At 40.1% G+C, this 20,160-nt stretch overlaps 1 protein-coding gene across 1 annotated transcript in view; it reads right to left on the reverse strand.

Annotated features, from left to right (window-relative positions):
* crtap (cartilage associated protein) overlaps nucleotides 1–20,160 on the reverse strand; it is a 31,591-nt gene that overhangs the window by 3,191 nt on the left and 8,240 nt on the right. The window contains exons 2-6 of the mRNA XM_060822935.1: nucleotides 19,894–20,043; nucleotides 18,549–18,720; nucleotides 17,347–17,475; nucleotides 16,779–16,924; nucleotides 13,080–13,163 (exon numbers count right to left, since the gene is read on the reverse strand). Coding sequence (XP_060678918.1) covers nucleotides 13,080–13,163; nucleotides 16,779–16,924; nucleotides 17,347–17,475; nucleotides 18,549–18,720; nucleotides 19,894–20,043 — 681 coding nt within the window. The remainder of the gene's footprint in view (nucleotides 1–13,079; nucleotides 13,164–16,778; nucleotides 16,925–17,346; nucleotides 17,476–18,548; nucleotides 18,721–19,893; nucleotides 20,044–20,160) is intronic.

A 20,160-nucleotide genomic window follows, 5' to 3' on the forward strand; every position in this document is an offset into this window, starting at 1 on the left:
AATCCCATGCACTTCATTCCAGATTCCTTTGAATCTCAGAGCTCTGCAATCTCTTATCTTTAAAATAAGACGCTTCTGTTTTATTCTTCCCGTCAAAACAGACAATTTCACATCAAACTCTATTTGGCACCTCATTGCCCACTCAATTCACTCTTTTTGTAGTCTCCTTATATTCTTTTCACAATTTATTTTCTTATCCAGTTTTCAGTGAATTTGGCAACCATACCTTACATTACATTCTCTGAATCATGTATAAATTGTAAATATTGTACACTGAGGTCTCAGCACCAATCCCTGTGGTAACCACTAGTTTCACCTGCCAACTTCCAAAAAGACCCACTTATGCAGCCTCTCTGCCTCCCCTTAGCCGATCCTAATTTAACTAATATAACTATGCAAAAATAAAATTCTGCAGATTCTAGAAATTTAAATTAAAGGTTGTATTAGACATTTTATTGTGTACTCCAGTCTGCTGATTCTGATATGGATAGCTTCAATAATTACTGAGACAAGTGGACATTGAGTGAGGTTCAATATATAGTATGAGCACTAATGCTGCCTGGAATAACAGTACAACCCAAAATCCATTCCAAATTCAAATTCTTAGTTTTACTGATTCAACACATACTCTCACAGTAATGGTATGAAATTGGACTTCATGCACTTAGGCTCCCCCTGCTGTTTCAATAGTAACACATCAAAAATAAACAAAGCATTTATGGAAATATAACTCACCTTTTCTAATTAATTCACTAAATGCTCAATGTTATTGTGGTTCTGTTCGCAGAGCTGGAAGTTTTTCTTGCTTAAGTTTCGTCCCCTTTCTAGGTGACATCTTCAGTGCTTGGGAGCCTCCTGTGAAGCGCTTCTGTGCTGATTCCTCCGGCATTTATACTGGTTTGAATCTGCCGCTTCCGGTTGTCAGTAGCTGTCCGCTGCAGTGGCCGGTATATAGGGTCTATGTCGATGTCTGTTAATCGAATTCGTAGATGAGTGCCATGCTTCTAGGAATTCCCTGGCTGTTCTCTGTTTGGCCTGTCCTATAATAGTGGTGTTGTCCCAATCGAATTCATGTTCTTTGTCATCTGAGTGTACGGCTACTAGGGATAGCTGGTCGTGTCGTTTCGTGGCCAAACAGAGAACAGCCAGGGAATTCCTAGAAGCATGGCACTCATCCACAAATTCGATTAACAGACACATCGACATAGACCCTATATACCGGCTACTGCAGCGGACAGCTACTGACAACCGGAAGCGGCAGATTCAAACCAGTATAAATGCCGGAGGAATCAGCACAGAAGCGCTTCACAGGAGGCTCCCAAGCACTGAAGATGTCACCTAGAAAGGGGACGAAACATTTGCAAGAAAAACTCCCAGCTCGGCGAACAGAACCACAACAACGAGCACCCGAGCTACAAATCTTCTCACAAACTTTGAGCTCAATGTTATCATTGAAATTTATTTATGCTCTAGTGGAGGGAGACACACTTATGTTCTAGATCTGAAATCTAGTCGAAGAAGGTGAAGAAGTGATTTATACAAACAATAAACCTAACATGTAACTGTATGGGTAACTGGCTTGGCACTTCCGGAGTCACACTGTACATTTAGCCCTGGTATAAAATGCTTTTGTTTGCATACCAAAGATTCAACTTGTGCAGTGTGAATTAGGTATTGAGGTTCAAAGTGAGTCTGAAGCAAAGCACAAGTAGCTTCCACTTCTATGAAGACCTTTACTCCCCCTTTTTCCAGTGACTCAGAAGTCAGCATGCAGATGGTGAGCAGCAAAACTATTCTTACTGATGCTAACGTTACAGATTGAACACAAAGCATACAGAGGATCTTCCACTGTACACTGGGATTAAATTTGGATCAATCCTGCTCACAAACAAATTCTCCACTGATTAGGGTTAAACCAAAGCAATTACTCAAAAATATTCTAAAATAAAGTCCAAGAATGTGCTGTTTCAAAAACTGAAATTTAATCAGAACATATTCCAAAGTCATCTAAACATGATCAACATTCCTTTGATGTCTTCGCTTAGTTTGTGATGGTAATTGCACACAGTCTGTTTAGAACTTACACCAATAGTTTCACATTACTGTTAGACTTCAGCTCGTCTTGCAAGCAAACAGAGATATCTTCACACACATGAGAAATATGTGCTCTATATACAGATGGTATGTAAGAAATATTTTAAGTACGTTTTGTCATACTCTCACTGAGTTACATTCATTACACTAGCTGGGTGTTAAGGGAATATTTCTTTTTTTAGCTTGCCCTGTGGCAGTATCGAGTTTAAACATGGGTTAGATGGAGGATGCATCTCCTGTGATTCAAACCAAATCTCAAATCAAACCTACTGAAAAATATTTGACTTCAAACAGACCTCAATTGCTCAGTAGCTAATTTTCCACTGATCTCACAGATACATGGCAATAAAGGCTAGTATTTTGCAGTTTTGAGTGGTCAGTGACAAAGAAAAAATAGAAAATAGGAGCATAGGTAGGGTACTCAGACCTCAGAATCTGCTCTGCCAGTCAATATGATCATGGTTGATCATTTGACTCAGTACCATGTTCCTCCTTATTCCCTATATCTTGATCCCTTTGGCCCCAAGAAATATATCTAAGTCCTTTAAAACATTCAATGCTTTGGCCTCAATTCACTTCACTAGTGGACCTTATACCCACTTACATTCTACTCAGGACACTCACCCAATGCTCTCACTGGGAGACTTTCAAAACAATAGAATTTCCAGGTGAAAAGGAGAAAGGTAGTGAGTGAACACCACAATACCTGTCAAGTCACACACTGTCCTAACGCAGAACTATATCACTGTTCCTGCACTGCCACTGGATCGAAACTGTAATTCTCTCACAAACAGTACTGTGGATGGGCTATAGTGTTTCAGAAAGGCAGTTCCTACCAGCTTATCAATAGCAATTATGGATGGACAATAGATGTTGCAACTCACAGCCTAATTTCCTCTTCCAAAACACAATACTTTTAAAGCTTTGCCTTTCAGACTGTTGAATTAGACGGAAATTGATTAAAATAAATTGTACTCACTAAAGAAACTACCATCACCTCAAAACAAAAATATTGTTCTTCTCATAATTACACAGTGAAATCATATTGATTGATTATATTGAATTTATATTAAAGGAAATTTGGATGTGGAAAAGCAAACCCAAAAGCAAAATACTGCATATACTTTAACTACACATCAGGTCAGGCAGCATCTGTGCAGAGGGAAACAAGAGCTAATGTTTCAGATGATGTTCTGAAATTTTTGATGAAAGGTTATTGATCGGAAACATTACTTTCTCTTTCTCTGCACAAATACTGCCAGACTGTTTCATATCTATAATATTTTCCTTTCTTATTACTGGGAAAAAAAAAGAGAATCTATTTAAATTAAAGTATATTCTTATAGAGCTCTACGTAGGCGGCACGGTGGCTCAGTGGTTAGCATTGCTGCCTCACAGCACCAGGGACCCAGGTTTGATGCCTGCCTTGGACGACGATCTATGTGGCATTCACACATTCTCCCTGTGTCTGCGTGGGTTTCCTCCAGGTGCTCTGGTTTTCCCCCACAATCCAAAGATGTGCAGGCCAGGTGAATTGGCCAGGCTAAATTGCCCATAGTGTTAGGTGCATTAGTCAAGGGTAAATATAGGGTAGGGGAATGGATCTGGGTGGGTTACTCTTCGGACGGTCGGTGTGGACTTGTTCGGCCGAAGGGCCGGTTTTTATACTGTAGGGAATGTAAACTAATGTAAAAAAACTTCATCTATTTGCACATATAATCATTGGAATGCACAGAGATGTTCAGAGCTTCTACATATTAGTATAAAATTTACACTCAACACTAGCAAAAGAAATCGTAGCTGGACTGGCCATTTGCCTGCTTGAACTTATTTGCTACTTGAAAAGGATCATGAGTGATATCGTTATGGTTTTTAATTTCTTGTCAACCCCAAACCCCTTTTGATTCACTTGTCAATCAAAATTGTATTCAAATCAGCCTTAAAACTGTTAAATGATTCAGCCACCAATGTTCTTCAGAGAAAGGAATTCTACAATCTAAATGATCAGAGAAAATAAATTCTTCATATTGCCAGCTTAAATAGGAGCACCCCATATTTTTCAAATTATGCCGCACTATTCATCACATGGAAATCCTTTGTTACAGAAAGTTCTATTTTAATGGCAAATTTATAGAACTAGAAATTATAGTTACAAATCTTCAAATGGATTTGGTTACTTCTTAATGTGACTAAACAAGAAATGCATCAAAAGGGAACAGAGATTAGCCAGGGTAGTATATTAAAAGGAGAAAGTGAGGACTATAGATGCTGGAGATCAGAGTTAAAAAGTGTGGTGCTGGAAAAGCACAGCCGGTCAGGCAGCATTCGAGGAGCAGAAGAGTTGAGGATGTTGTTGATGAAGAGCTTATGCTCAAAACATCAACTCCCCTCCTCCTGCTCCTCGAATGCTGCCTGACTAGCTGTGCGTTTCCTGTAACAAACGTTTTGACTCTGGTATATTAAAGGGTATGGGAATGAGGATAGTAGTATGAAACGGAGTAGGATTTATTAAAGAGTATGAGGTCTAGGGAGTGCGGGATTAGAGATAATGGTATGTTAAAAGGCCTGGAGCCTGAACAGGATTGTCAGATTTGACGAGGTGGTTGAGATGGAGAAAAACAGCACAGAGCTGATAGGTTGAACCCTGCAACATTTTTTTGTTTGCTGATTTTACTACTGACAAGTTTTGAAAAATGAATAGCAGTTCAAAAAACATTTTGATTTCTCATTACAAAACAAATCTTCAGACATTTGCAGACGTTTTCTAATTTTACAGTTTCACATTTATATTATGCACAGTGAACACTATCCAAAATGCCAGCCAGGTTATAGCTTTGATTTATTTTTTGATGATACTCAATACTGAAGATGAGAATAAATACACCTTTTGGCATCATACCAGAAAAGAGTCAAAAACAAATGAAAATATTCAGTTGCTTGGTCCTCATTAATCTCCAAAGCTTCATTTACTGAAGTAGCAAAGAACTGTCAAAGGCAGGGCCTCTGCTCATTTCTTTGTTCTGAAACACACAAAACTCATAAGGACGTGACAGGGAGTAAGTAGGGAAAATGTTTCCCATGACTTGCCTATAACAAGGTGACAAAGTTTCAGAATAAGAGATAGACCACATTAGGCTCAGGCAGAAGTGAGGACTGCAGATGTTGGAGATCAGAGTCAAGATTAGAGTGGTTCTGGAAAAGCCAGCAGGTCAGGCATTATCCGAGGAGCAGGAAAATTGATTTTTCAGGCAGGAGCCCTTCATCAGGAATGAGAATCATTCCAGATTAGGCTCAGATGAGGAGGAATTTCTTAACTGGCTATGGAGGCTCGGTTGTGGAACTTATTAAGAAAAAGATCGATAAATTTCTCAATTTTTTTAAATATCAAGGGATATGGGGTTAGTGCAGAAAAATGTTGTTGTCGTAGACGAGTCACAATCTTGTTGAATGGAGGTAGCAAGCTTGAGGGGGCAAATGAGCAACTCCTGCTCTTATTTCTGACTTTCATCTTCTCCTACTTTTAAGTGCCTTCAGTTTTGAATTCTATCAAATAATACAGTACAACTAGGCAAAAAGGATATCACAGAAAACGATCCCTTGGGAAGTTTCTACGGTAAGCAAACACTGCGAGTTGAAGTTCTCGTCCCTCCACTGTTACCGCAAGAATTTGCTGGTTTCGGCATTGACCAAGGTTTGTAACCTTTAAAATGGGACCCTTGTCCTGGGGCAAGTTGGCAAGGATGACCACCCTCCAAGTTCTCAAATGACCTTAAGTAATTAAAATAACTGCAGAAACAAAAACGGAAATTGCCGAGAAAGCTCAGCAGGTCTGACGGCATCTGTGAAGAAAACTCAAGAGTTAATTTTTCAGGTCCGGTGACCCTTCCTCAGAACTGATGGTAGCTAGGAAAATGTGGATTCACATGCAGAAGATAGGATGGGGGAGGGAGAGGGGGTACGGAGTAAATAATGGGTGTGGATACAGCCCAAAGAGAGAAAAATACCAAAAACAACAAATCATTATCCACTCCTTTGTCTGTCCAATTATTTGGCTCTCTCTTTGAGCTCTATCCCTATCTATCACTTACATCTTACCCCTTCCACCCAACCCTTTCTTTTGCATTAAAAACTCACATTTTCCTAGCTACCACCAGTTCTGAGGAAGGGTCACTGGACCTGAAACCTGATTTCTACTCACAGATGCTGCCGGACCTGCTAAGCTTTTCCAGCAATTTCTGTTTTTGTCTCAAATGACCTAGTTATCCCAATTCACTATAGAGTCACGGCACGGTGGCACAGAGGTTAGCACTGCTGCCTCAGCGCCAGAGACCCGGGTTCAATTCCCGTCTCAGGCAACTCTGTGTGGAGTTTGCACATTCTCCCCGTGTTTGTGAGGGTTTCCTCCGGGTGCTCTGGTTTCCTCCCACAATCCAAAAATGTGCAGGTTAGGTGAATTGGCCATGCTAAATTGCCCGTAGTATTAGGTGAAGGAGTAAATGTAGGTGAATGGGTCTGGGTGGGTTACGCTTCGGGGGGGGGGGGGGGGGGGGGGGGGGGTCAGTGTGGACTTGTTGGGCCGAAGGGCCTGTTTCCACACTGTAAGCAATCTAATCTAATGTAGTCTGGATTTAACTGCTAAAAACAATAATTTCTTAGACTGGTGTTTTCAAACCAGAAGCAGGGTTAACAATTGAGTAATATTGCCTGAAAGCAGCATTAGTTCTCATTTGAATAAAACCTATCCTGAACGTAATCAAAGTCACCAGCTGGCAGGGATGTTGGGTAAAGTGTGCTGGACACTATCAGACCCCAAGTAAAACTGAACCTATACAAACTGATCACAAAAACAATTAATTTCCCACATACATGAGAGATGTTTGAAAAAACAGTAATATAATTGTAAATAACATTCATTGTTTACTAAGATCAAATATCGCAGTGAAAATTAGAGAAAACTTCAAAATTTAAATTTGGCAATTGGTCTCTGGGATTACGTAAATAATGCAAATCAGCAATAAGTTAGGGCTAGAAACAAATATTAGGAGCAGGAGTAAGCTATTCAACCCTTCAGCCAATTCCAACAGTTCAATATAATCATAGCAGACTATCAAACTCATAACCCTGTTCCCACTTTCTTTCCATACTCTTTGGTCCTTTGAATGGGAGGTAGAAGTGGTGAGGACTAGAGTGGGGACTAGGTATCAGGGCAGGTAGTGGGACAAAAAAAAACTGTTTGGGGGGGCATGGTGATTAGAGGGGACAGTAGGATGATTGAGGTGGTCGGTCCCTCCTCTCACTCTTGTCTGCTGCCGTGACCAAGGTTAACTCTTTTTTTTTAAAAAACACATTGGCATGAATTTAAGCACTGCTTAGCACATGCATGTGTTGTCAACAACTATAATCAGTTGCTGGCTCACTGGGATAAAAGCCTGCAAACCACGTACAAATAATGGGCATCATCCTCACAAAAAATAAACATTATGCTTGTCCTTTAATTTTGTGGAAAATCTAAACAGGATGGGAAGAAATCTTGGAGCAACTCATGACAGGATTCTCTGCACAGATAGCTCCTGAAAATGACACAAGACATTTCTCACAGGGCATGAGAGTGGAGAGGATTATATATGGAAGAAAATCAGAAGGGAAGGTCCTGGATTAGTATCCATGGCTGTAGCCACCCCTCTACCATTTTGATTCCATTCTCAGTGCTCCCTTTTGCTGAAATCCAAATCAAAAAGAAAGCCAGCTGGGCTTTATTCAAGGTAACCTATATAAATCCTGAATTTTAAAGTTTTCTAAATTTTCATTGAAATATTTGAATTAGTAAAATAATGAATGTTATTTATAATTTTATTACTCCAAGGTGTGACAGTCTCCAGCATGTATTTTACTCAACCTCACCACCAGGTGGTGGCTGTGAAAGCACTCACGAAAGTTCTTCTCCAAAATGAGAAACAATGCTGCTTTTAGACAATATTACAGAGGGCACTCGATTATCCGAATACCAGTTATCCGAATTTCGGATTATGCAAAGAAGATCTCAAGGTCCCGATAGAAACATTACATCAAAGAAGTGTTTCAACACTGATCCTATCTTTTGTTTACGATGATTAAAAATGTACCCAGCTTACTGAAATGCTGCAGAGGACAGTCATGGATATCGATGGGAGCCCAAGCACAGTCTCCAAATGACTGACCGCACGCCCCCTCACTCTCTCTCTCTTCCCAATCTAGTCCCCCCTGCCAGCACCCCGCCCACATCCCTCCAAACCCTCCCTATTCATAGACCCATCCAGATGCCCCATAAATGTTGCACTTATACTAGCTTCCACCACTTCCTCTGGCAGCTCATTCCATACACATACCACAGTGTGTGTGAAAAACTTGCCCCTTAGGTCTCTTTTATAAATCTTTTCCCTCTCACCCTAAAACTATGCCCTCTAGTTCTGGACTCCACCACCCAAGGGAAAAGACTTCGTCTATTCATCCTATCCATGCCCCATAATTTTGTAAGCCTCTATAAGGTCACCCTTCGGCCTCCGACGCTTCAGGGAAAACAGCCCCAGCCTGTTCAGCCTCTCCCTATAGCTCAACTCCTCCAACTGTGGCAACATCCTTGTAAATATTTTCTGAACCCTTTCAAGTTTCACAACATCTTTCCAATAGGAAGGAGACCAGAATTGCACGCAATGTTCCAACAGTGGCCTAACCAATGTCCTATACAGCCGCAACATGACCTCCAGACTCCTGTACTTAATACTCTGACCAATAAAGGAAAGCATATCAAATGCCTTCTTCACTATCCTATCTCCCTGAGACCCCACTTTCAAGGAGCTATGAATCTTCATTCCAAGGTCTCTGTTCAGCAACACTCCCTAGGACCTTACCATTAAGTGTTTAAGTCCTCCTAAGATTTGTTTTCCCAAATTGCAGCACCTCGCATTTAGTTGAATTAACCTCATATAATGGCAATTTATTCATGCTTAGCAAGCAACTCATTATGTCACTTGTCGAAAGCATAAAAGATACAGCGAGATATCCTGAAGTTGAGATAGGCCTCACTGGAGTTCTCATCTGATTTTGCTGTATAACATTCAGACCCCTGTCCAGAGAGTTTCTTTCTTATTTCCATTTGCTTTGTTTTGTTTTCAAAAAGAGAACAAGTTAACCTCCGAAGCAAACAACTTCTAACCAACTATCTCACCAGAATTATCACCAATTACTTGATAGTTTGCAAAAAATGCTAATTACCAACAGCTTTCAGACAGAAATGGGATCAGTTGTGGAGCAGGGATGAGGAACAGATGCATGGAGATTCTCTGACTTGAGCTTGGTGGAAGCCACAGGAAAATAGTGTAAACAACCATAATGATTTTTAATTTATCACTGCAAAGTGTGACGCTAATGTACAACAGGAAATGTACTCAGGCACACTGAGGGATATTAGGAGACTTTTGCCACCATTCTCTTTGGTTCCCACCACAAACTCTATTCACTTGACAGTCCATTGCACCTCCAAAGCTGCATCAAATTGACGTACCCTCACATTTCACTTAACTCTGACCTAGCATCCCATGCCATATCATTCTCTGTACCTTCACTCAGTTCCATTACTGCATCATCTTGCCAGCTGCTGAAATCCACATCCAAGCCTTTGCTATCAAAGATTTTGACCAATCCAATGCTCTTTTGGCTGTACACTTATTTCCACCTTCCATATATTTCAGCTCATCCAAAACTGTACTGTGCATATTTCAACTCAACCAAGTCCAAATCACCCATCACACCAGTTCATATTAACCTATATTAGAACTAGGTCTGGCAATGCCATGAATTTAAAATTCTCATCCTTATTTTAAATCTTTGTGGACTTGCTCCAGCTTTTATAACTAGTTTAGATCTACCATCTCAGATCTTTGACTTTCTAATTTTAGTTGCTCATGTATCCTTAATACCCATTACTGGCAGCAATGCTTCACTGCCTGCTTCTCAGTTCTGAAATTCCTTCCTTAAACCTTTCTGCCTTCCTATAAGGCATCCTTAAAGTCTATCTCTTCGACTAAACTTTTGGTTAGTTGTCCTATTATTTCTATGTGGCTCTGTATTAAATTTTTGGTTGGCTTCTGTGAAATGCCTTGGAATTTTATATTGTCAAAAGGTGTTATATAAATGCAAATCCTCATTATTTCTTCATGTAACATTTCTGGGGGCCATTTCATGGCTTGGCTACTTCAGAAAAAAGCTCAATTACAATGTGTATTTGGGGTCCTACATTATACACAATCCCGATGCTAATTTTAAAGATATGAATGCGCTGCACATGTGTCATGCATGATTTGCCCTTTGCTATGTGGCCTAACCGGTGGGTCTTTAATATTGGTCCCAGACCCCCTACCCTGACACTTCTCCAAAAAGATATTTTTAGGCCCAGAGAGACCACAAACAACCACAAGATCATTTCTGTGTTAAGTCCCTGCTGCAGTCACCCAGTTTACTACTTGCTTCAATCCATCGAGTCTACTCGGAGTGCTGGCCAAACGTTCACAGCAAACAAAGCTAAACATTCTGGCTCTCAGAATGGCTCAGGCTTCAGTGAGGACATCAGATTGGAGGCATGATTGCAGTGAAATCATTAACATTAGTCACGTAAGTCAGATTTATGCTGCTTCAAAAGGATGCTCATATTTTCCATATTAATAAAAACTGTACGAGTTTTCTGCTAATACAAAAAGGTGTGGCCATTTCATGATACAAAGATGAACAAAATGACACAAATGTGAATCAGACCAAAACATAATTGCTATTCAATTGAGTTTTTCTTAGAGTGTAGCTGTTATTGAAAGAGTGGAGAAAATGTGATGGTCTGGAATTTCACATGCAAGTTCAGCCTGTTTTAGATCATAAATGGAGCAGGATTAAATTTTACCAGATTGCAATCCACAAAAATTAGAAGATTTTGGATGATAGATCAACAGAAGGAAGCAATTTGGATCAAGAAAAATTTTAATTACGATTGACAATGATTAAAAATAAAATCTTTTTAAAAATTAGCCGGTTTTCTTTGTAATTCCAAATGCTGTCCCATAACAACTCAAAGATGAACTCCCAAAGTAGAGGAGTCCGTTGTCATACATAGTATGTTGTTGAGAACAGCAAGATAATGGTGGCTCTGATGACACTTTTTTAAACCCTCTGAATGTCATAATTGCATTGTGAACTGAAGAATGGTTCAGCTTTGTACTCTCCTACATTGTTCTGTACAGGGCAAAGACGGAACATGTCAAAAAGTTGCAGTAAAAAGTTGTGCGTGTAGGTGCATGCTATTTTGAGACTCAGTCCCCAAAGGCAGCAGCTGTCTTACTATTGGTGTCCAGTTTGGCTGCCCCAAAGGCTGGGGGAAGGGGTGCGAATGGGGAGTGGGGCCGGTGGGTTGGAGACGCAGACGGGAGGTGGGAGTGGACAGGGGCCAGCAATGATGGGGTTGGGGGGTGGACAGGGTCCGGAATTTGAGAGAGGTAGCAGGGGCGTGCACTGATCGGTGGAGCAGACGGGGGAAAGACACGCTGTGGACTGCTGCCTAGTCTCCTGAACAGGGAGCGGCCTTTGCAAATTCTCGCTGTGTTACTTCCATTGAACTGATGGGGCAGGCGGGCAGGGGCTTCAGTAATGCTGCAGGTTCCTTACACACAAGTGTGTCTCTGCTCCGAAACAAACCCTGAGATAGAGAGAGGGAGCAAGGCTTGCAGAGTGAGAAAAAAGAAAACTTCAGAAAACTCCAAGCCCCAGGGGAGAGGCATTGAATGAATTAACAGAATAATCAATTATCCAAACAAAATAGTGCCTGCCTATCTCATTTAGATAAGAGATTCCTCTGTACTCAGTTGTTAAACCTACTGCTGTTTCCAAAACACCACTGAGATGATTGGTATGGACAATTAAACTGAGTTTCTAAAGTGAATTGGGGTAATAAGGTTATTTGAGAAACACAGAAAATAGATGCAGGAGTAGCTATTTAACCCTTCAAGCCTGCACCATCATTCATTATGATCATAGCCGATCATTCAATTCCAGTATTCGACTTCCACTTTCTGTCTATAACCCTTGATCTGTTTATCCGCAAGGGCCATGTCCAACTCCCTCTTGAATACATCTAACAAACTGGCCCCAAAAGCTTTCTGTGGTAGAGAATTTCACAGATACACAACTGGAGTGAAGAAAGTAGAGCCATAGAGATGTACAGCATCGAAACAAACCCTTCAGCCCAACTCATCCAGGCCAACCAGTTATCCTAAATAAATCCATTTCCATTTGATGGCATTTGGTCTATACCCTTCTAAATCATTCCTATACCCATCCAGATGCCTTTTAAATGTAACGGTACCAGCCTCCACCACTTCTTTTGGCAGCTCATTCCAAATACGCATTACCCTCTGCATGAAAAATGTTGTCCGTTAGGTCTCCTGTAAATCTTTCCCCTCTCACCTTAAACTTCTGCCCTCTAATTTTGGACCTCCTCACGCTGGGAAAAATACCTTGTCTATTTACTTTATCTATGCCCCTCATGATTTTAAAGACCTCTATAAACGTCACCCTCAGCCTCTGATGCTCCAGCCCCAGCCTATTTCAGCATCTGCCTATAGCTCAAACCCTCCAACCCTGGCAACATCAATGTAAATCATTCCTGAACCCTTTCAAGTTTCACAACATCCTTCCTATAGCAGGGAGACCAGAATTGCACACAGTAATTTTAAAAATGGCTCAGTCCTGAACGGCTTACCATTTATTCTTAAATGGTGACCCCCTACATCTGGACTTCCCCAAAATTGGGAACATTCGTTCAGCATTTAGCCTGCTCAGTCCTATCAGGATTTTAGATGTTTCTATGAGATTCACCCGTCATTTTTCTAATTCTTCATTGCTTTCTGTTCAAAGCTCTGTAACTTGAACAACAGCTAATAATTGCCCCGCTAATGTTAGTTACTTACTTCATCATCAGCTTGTAGATGTTGTTTGGCAAATTCATACATTTGCAATTGAAAATTGGTCTGGTTGTAGTATCGCAAAGCCTCCTGCAAATCAAAACAGTTGAATCAGACAATTTAACACTTTTATCCAGTGATTAAATAACTGTGAATTCACCAAATCTGGCCCACGTAGCAGTTATTGCCTTCCAAAAACTCATGTGATATATTAAGTGCTTTAAGTTGTTTTGATAACACAATGAAACACTAGAGAATGGCAAGCATTTGTTCTTTTCTAGATCTCCCAGTTCACTACAGAATCTCTTTTCATGATGTAAAAGAAGTCTTTTATTGTGAAACAGGGATAAAGCAGTACCAGAGTTGGGGTGAAAACTGAGAGTGAAAAAAAATCAAGCAATTTGAGAGGGCCAGCACAAAAGATGGACAACAAGACAGTGTGTGGAGAGGGGGAAAGAGAGAGAGTGAGTGCAGGTAGAGCTGATAAAACAGCATGAGTGATGAGAGACAGAGCCCACAAGATAATGTGAGGGGAACAAGGAAAGATATAATCCATAAAACAGTGTGGTGGAAGTCAGAGCACATAAAAGAGTATAAAGGTGGGGAAAATCATGGCCCTTAAAAACAGAAGAAGATAATTACCTGGACACTTTATTCCAGAAAGCAGTCACACCCTTAGGTTGAAAAATTTGATTTGGTCAATGGTTAAAGACAAATGGGCATGATACAGGAAGGATGTCAGCAGGTAAAAGAGGAGGAACCTCAGCTTTTACAATTGTTCAAAAGAATTGAGATTCATGCAGCTTGTATCAATGAGTGCAAGGCCTGCACAGTGATGGGTGTATTGGTTGTTTCCCTACCACGGTGACATTATTCAATGGGACAGGAAACAGTGTTGCAGTAGGAGTGGACAGCATAGACTGAGGAATGGACAGAGCCCGCTGCAAGCAAAAGCATGAACCCAGATGGCTGAGGAGCTTGCCCGGTAGCAGGAAACACAGTATCTGCAAAACACTGGGAAGAAACTTGTTCATGGCAGAGGAAACAGAAGGGTGAATTCAATTGTTGTGATCCATGTAGGTACCAATGACATTGATAAGATTAGGAAAGATGTTCTGCTTAAGGATCATGAGCAGCTAGGAGCTAAACTAAAAAGTTAAGTCTTAAAAAGTAATAATCTCTGGATTAGTATTCAAATCACAAGAAAGTAAACGTAGGATAGATAGGATTAGAGACATGCATCTGTGGTTGAAGTCTAGTACTAAAGGAGACGAATGGGTTTTACAATTTACAAAATACCAGAAACCCCATTCTTTGATTTGTTTTTGCAGATCAATTAAGAAATGGATCTGGTGCAACTCTGACACATTAATAGTATACTAGGATTATTCACAAGATTATTCACTAAGACAATCATTTTGATCTTAAACAAGTGTTTGGTCAGGTCTCGCATTATTTTATCCTGTTTTGTTCTTTAAATCATAAAGGAGCATGAATAGGGTGAATAGTCAAGGTGTTTTCCCAAGGGTAGGGGAGTCCAAAACTAATGCGCATAGTTTTAAGGAGAGAGGGGAAAGATTTAAAGGGACCTAAGGGACAACTTTTTCAAGTAGAGGGTGGTGCATGTATGGAAGAAACAGCCACAGGAAGTGGTAGAGGTTGGTAAAGTTACAAAATTTAAAAAGGCATCAGAATGGGTCTATGAATAGGAAGAGTTTGGAGGGATATGGGCCAAATGTTGGCAAATAAGACTAGATTAATTTAGGATATCTGATCAGCATGGATAAGTTGATCCAAAGGGTCTGTTTCAGTGTTATACATCTCGGATTCTAAATCATTAGAATATAATAATGGAGCAGTCTTGGCAAGACTGTACAAGTCATTAATCAGATCACCGCTAGATTACTGTGAACAGTTTTGGGCTCCTTATGGAAGGAAAAACTCACTGCCATTGGAGGCAATCCAGAGATGGTTTACTAAGCTGATATTAGGTATATAGGGATGCCTTATAAGGCTAAATTAAGCCAGTTGTGAGTAAAGAAGAATAAGTGGCTGCTTTATTGAAACATTCAAGATTCCATGTGGACTCAACAGAGTAGATGTGGAAAGGTTATTTCCCCTTGAGAGAGTCTAGGACAAAAAGGGCTGAATTTCAGAATAAGACAGACAGAGGTGAGGAGGAATTTCTTTTCTCAGAAGCTTGTGAATTTGTGGAATTCTTTACTGCAGAGGGCTCATTAAGCATATTCAAAGATGAGATGGACAGATTTTTAATCAATCTGGGAATCAGGGTCATGGGAGTGAAAGTGGAGTTGAGAATCATCAGGTCAGCCACGATCCTATTGAATAGTGAAGCCGACCAATAGGGTAAGTGTCCCACTTCTGCTTCTACATCTTATGCTTTTATGGGCGAGATTAGGAATAAGTGCATTGAATGTCACATAATTAATCCTCCAATTGAAGCACATTAATTACCAAGATAGGATTAAAGAACTGAGAGATTCCACTTCAGAAAAGTATAGTTTTAGAGTGATTTGATCATAGCTTATTAGGTGAAGACAATTGATTGTGCTCATGCACTTTGTTTCAACTGTTTTGGGTAGGATCAGAATTAGATTGTAAAAGGATTCTTTCAGCAGAGAAATGGAATCTCTTAAACGGCCTACTATCTGCTGTGGGACCAGTGATTTATTGAATGTGCTCGAGAGAGAGCTGGACATTTTTCTGGATGGAGTGACAATCCCTTGTACAGGAGCTAAATGCAGTATAAGATTAATCGTTGATAATATGTTCCTCTAGACAAGTTTTGATCCCTGAAGTGGGGGTTGGAGGGGAACTTTCCAAATGTTTTGCGCCAATTATCCAGAGTCTTAGTGAAAAGGAAGAACTGAGATTGTTGGAAATATCAAACAACAACAAAAAGTGCTAGAGAAACTCAGCAGGTCTAGCAGCATCTGTAGAGATAAAAACAGAGTTAATATTTTGAGTCCAGAAATCCTTTGTCCTAGGCATCACTGGAATCGAACATTAACTCTATTTTTCTCTCTTACAGATGTTGCCATTGCTGGTGAGTTTCTCCAGTACAGGTCGTTCTGCTATTACGCATATTTCATTAGCGTGAACTTACTGTAACGCAATTGATGATTTGGGGACACTTTTTAAATGGCGAACTTTTAAAATGTGTGATGGCTGTAACATGATCACATCACCACACTGTTTCTAAAGCACTATTTTTCTATAATGTGGGGTTGCACAAGAAAGCAACCATCGCATTATAGGAGAACTAACTGTACTTTGGTTTTTGTTTAGTCACAGTCTTTAGCTGTTTTTAAATCGCTCCCAAGAGATTACGTGGGTTCAAGGTGTGGTGAGGAATGCAAATACTGTGAAGCTCAAGTCATTGCAGTTGTTGGAGATGAGATGAAATGCTAAGTGGATCCATTATTGTTGCTATCTGGGGTGTAAAGCTGCTCAAGTAGGGGACAGGGAGCTGTACAGCTGCAGTGCAGAATTACCCGATTAGTTATCACTTCCTGAATGAACTAGTAGGTACTTCTCTGTCAAAGACTTTTGAAGGACAGATAACTTCTTTTAACGAAACCAACATAATTAAAGATTATTTTCTTCCCAAATAATCTCATAACCCTTTCTCCTCTTCCCACAAACTCAAATTTAGTGCAGGTTATCTGTACATCAGTAACGTACTGGTCTGGGCAAGAAATCCTCCTCTGTCAGGTCCCATTTCAGCTTGTGGTATTGGTAATACACCAAGTTTTGCTTCATCACTGAATCTTCAGGATCAAAGAGCAAATAGGTTGCTACACATGGAGCTGCATTCTTCATATCATTGACTGCAAAAGAGATACAGCATAGTTAAAAACAAAGCATTAGGTTTGTACTGTCAAGAATTCCAGGTGATACAACAGCAAACCCAGTGTTACATTCAATTATCATTAGTTATAAGTCAATGGTAACATCTCAAAGATGAGCGAGCTCCTTCTGTCTGGCTAACACAGATCCTTCAACTGACATTGCCACAATCTTGTTGTTTGTGGAGTACTTCCAAGCAAAATAGCTGGGTTTCCACTAATGCAGATATTTCAGCACATTTTTCTGTGCTTGCACTAGAATCCCAAGCTTGTCAAAGGTGTAGTCTTTTATCTCTACCATATGTATTTCCTTATCGCTTCCACAAACTTTACATTTGCTAATGACTCTATTTGAAGATTTTAAACAATATAATCATTCCATAATCTAATTGCAAAGTACTCACGTTTATAATAAGTGAACTGCAAATAGTGGTACATAGTAGCAACAAATTTCTCCACAAAAAACCCTCCAATGACAGGAGTTAGTTCATGCTCACACTTCACTTTACACTGCAAAACTTCAGCGTAATGTTCTGAAAATCAAAGAACACTGTTGGTAACTCAGATACTGTTCAAGCATTGGCACTGATTTTATTTTTTCAAAACAGCAACAAAAACACAGCAGAAAGATAGTGAACATTATTATTCACCTAGCTTTAAAATAACTTGTTAACGAGTAAAATTATATTTCTATTAGCAAATGAGTACTAGAAAAATTTAGTCAAATGAACAGTTCACCAGCAACGATTGCACAGACCTCAGAAGAGCACCTTCTAGGGAGAAAGCAAAGAGACTTGAAGGATAACAGTAACAGAGAGCAGCTCGGGGGCGACAGAAAAAGAAAGAGTGCGTGCACAGAGAGAGAAACAGAAATAGTACAGGCATGTGGGCAAGAAAGAGAACGTCATTAAAAATCACAAGACACCAGGTTATAGTCTAACAGGTTTACTCGGAAGTACTAGCTTTCAGAGCGCTGCTCCTTCATCAGGTAGCTAGTGGGTCAAATAGCCTATCCCTGCTTCTAAGTCCTAGGTTCACATTTCATATGTTTTGAATTGTGTCTTCATTCTTGAGAGCAAATGGAGAACTTCTGCAAAGAAATATTTAAAATTTGTACAGCAGCTTAAACAAAACAAAACAGACCAATCATGATTTTATGCAATTGACCTGGAGAGGGCGAGAGAAAGTAAGTGAGTGAGCCCGCGTGAGAGAGAGATGGAGGGCAAGCAGGTGACAGACAGCGTGGGCACGGAGGCGGGAGGGTAAGCGCAGAGGAGAGCATGCGGGCAGGCACAGAGGGCGAGTGAGAGTGTGGGTGAGAGCCCGAGATTGCCAAAGAGAGTGCGCGTAAGAATACAAGAAAGAATGCATTAATGGGAAAGGGAATGAGGAACAAAGGCAGAGGGAAAGAAGGAAGAAAGAAAGGAAGAAAGAGGGAAAGAGAAAAAGAAGAGGATTAGATAGAAGGAAACAACTTTTAAAGACAAAACATTGATGATGAAAGTAAACTGGAAAGGAAAAGGATAGAGAAACAGAGGGAAGCACTGGTTTAAAAAAAAACTTTCAGCCAAAAAGCATGGTTCACATCTCGAACACCTGCACTGACCTGCTATTGAGGGATAGAAATCTTTAAACTCCTTCACCTCTCTTGAACCCTCGCAGGCAGCAATACACTCATCATAAGCCTTAAGGTATTCTGGGATGGCCAGTTCCATGTTTGTAATGGATGTCAGGTAGTTTTCGCCATTGTAAGCTTTCACCGCTTGGATGAATAGATTCTAAAATCCAATGACATTCAGGTTACAAGTGACTGAGGGATGTTGGATGGTGTTATGTCCTGCATCTTGTGGTATGGGTCTGCTTGACAATTCCAACAAACAACATTGGGGTAAAAAAAAAGATAAGTATGCGATAGTTTATGGCAGAATGCACAGCTGCAAAACTCAGCAAGTTACAACTGCTAGCAAAATGCACTTATGCCTCCAAGTATGAGATCCCGATTATCATGTTGAGGGAAGTAGCAAAGGCACTATAAACCAAACTTTAGATGGACATAGAAGAGGGAAGATCAAAAGGTCATTTAACCTTTAAACTTCTCAATATTTAATTTAATAGAGTAAACTATTTAATGCAAGTCAATAGCAAAGGACAAGACCAGTTATGCTTATAAAGGTTTGTGTTCCTGTCTGAACAAGTTGGGTTGTGATGATTAAAAACGATTATTGAGAATTCTTCTGGTAGTTCCCAATTAACCCAACAAACCATTGTCTCCAACTCCAATGGAAAGTTCATTCCTTAATCAAGTGCTGGTGATGCTCAGTTGTAAAATCAAATGGTTAGTTTTTTAAGACACTAAACAGACAAAAGGGTATGAGAATATTCCAAGCAATGGAATTTTAAATCAGAAGATTGTATTGAATGGAGAAGTAGGCATAAAGGTCTTCCTGGTGTCTTCCTATTCCTTATGTCCCACTCCACAACTACCAACTTCTTCTAACTGTCCAGAACTGGTTACCGTTTGAGATAAAATTAAATTAAACTTACCCATATCCTCTTTATTGTTAAGATCACCTACGTCTACTCCCATAAAATGCTCACCTCTTCCCTGCCTAAGGGGAATTCACTCCAAAACCCTAATTCATATCTTTGTTAACTCTAGACTTGGATTTTTTCAGTAATGCCCTAGCTGGACTCTAATCTTCCATCAATCATAAATGTAAGCATTTCCAAAATGTTGCTGCCAGTATTAGGAGCTCAAGTCCCATTCACAGAATCTATTTGGTGTAGAAGCAAGCCATTCAGCCCACTGAGTCTACAATGACCCTCCAAAGAACACTCCACCCAGACTCACACCCCCACAACTCTGCAATTCCCATAGCTAATTCACCTAACCTGTACATCTTTGGACTGAGAGAGAAACCAGAGCATTTGGAGGAAATCAATCTACGTGCCTCATAATTTTTCATCTCCAGGTCATTCAAGAAGTCATCAGAGTTTGGCAAAGACTTGTAGTAATCCATGTTCTGCTTCATCATTGCATCATCAGGGTGCTTCTGAAGGAAGGTATGAGCTGCCGATATGGCTTTAGCAACATTCTGAACCTAAATGTGAAAGAAAGAACGGAAATTTGGAAAAAGTAGAATATATCACTGGACACAAATTATCATGATCTCAGGTGTGAAAATATACATGTATATTCATACAACAGGTTTTAGACA

Source organism: Hemiscyllium ocellatum, chromosome 4, assembly GCF_020745735.1.
Source record: "Hemiscyllium ocellatum isolate sHemOce1 chromosome 4, sHemOce1.pat.X.cur, whole genome shotgun sequence".
NCBI lineage: Eukaryota > Metazoa > Chordata > Chondrichthyes > Orectolobiformes > Hemiscylliidae > Hemiscyllium > Hemiscyllium ocellatum.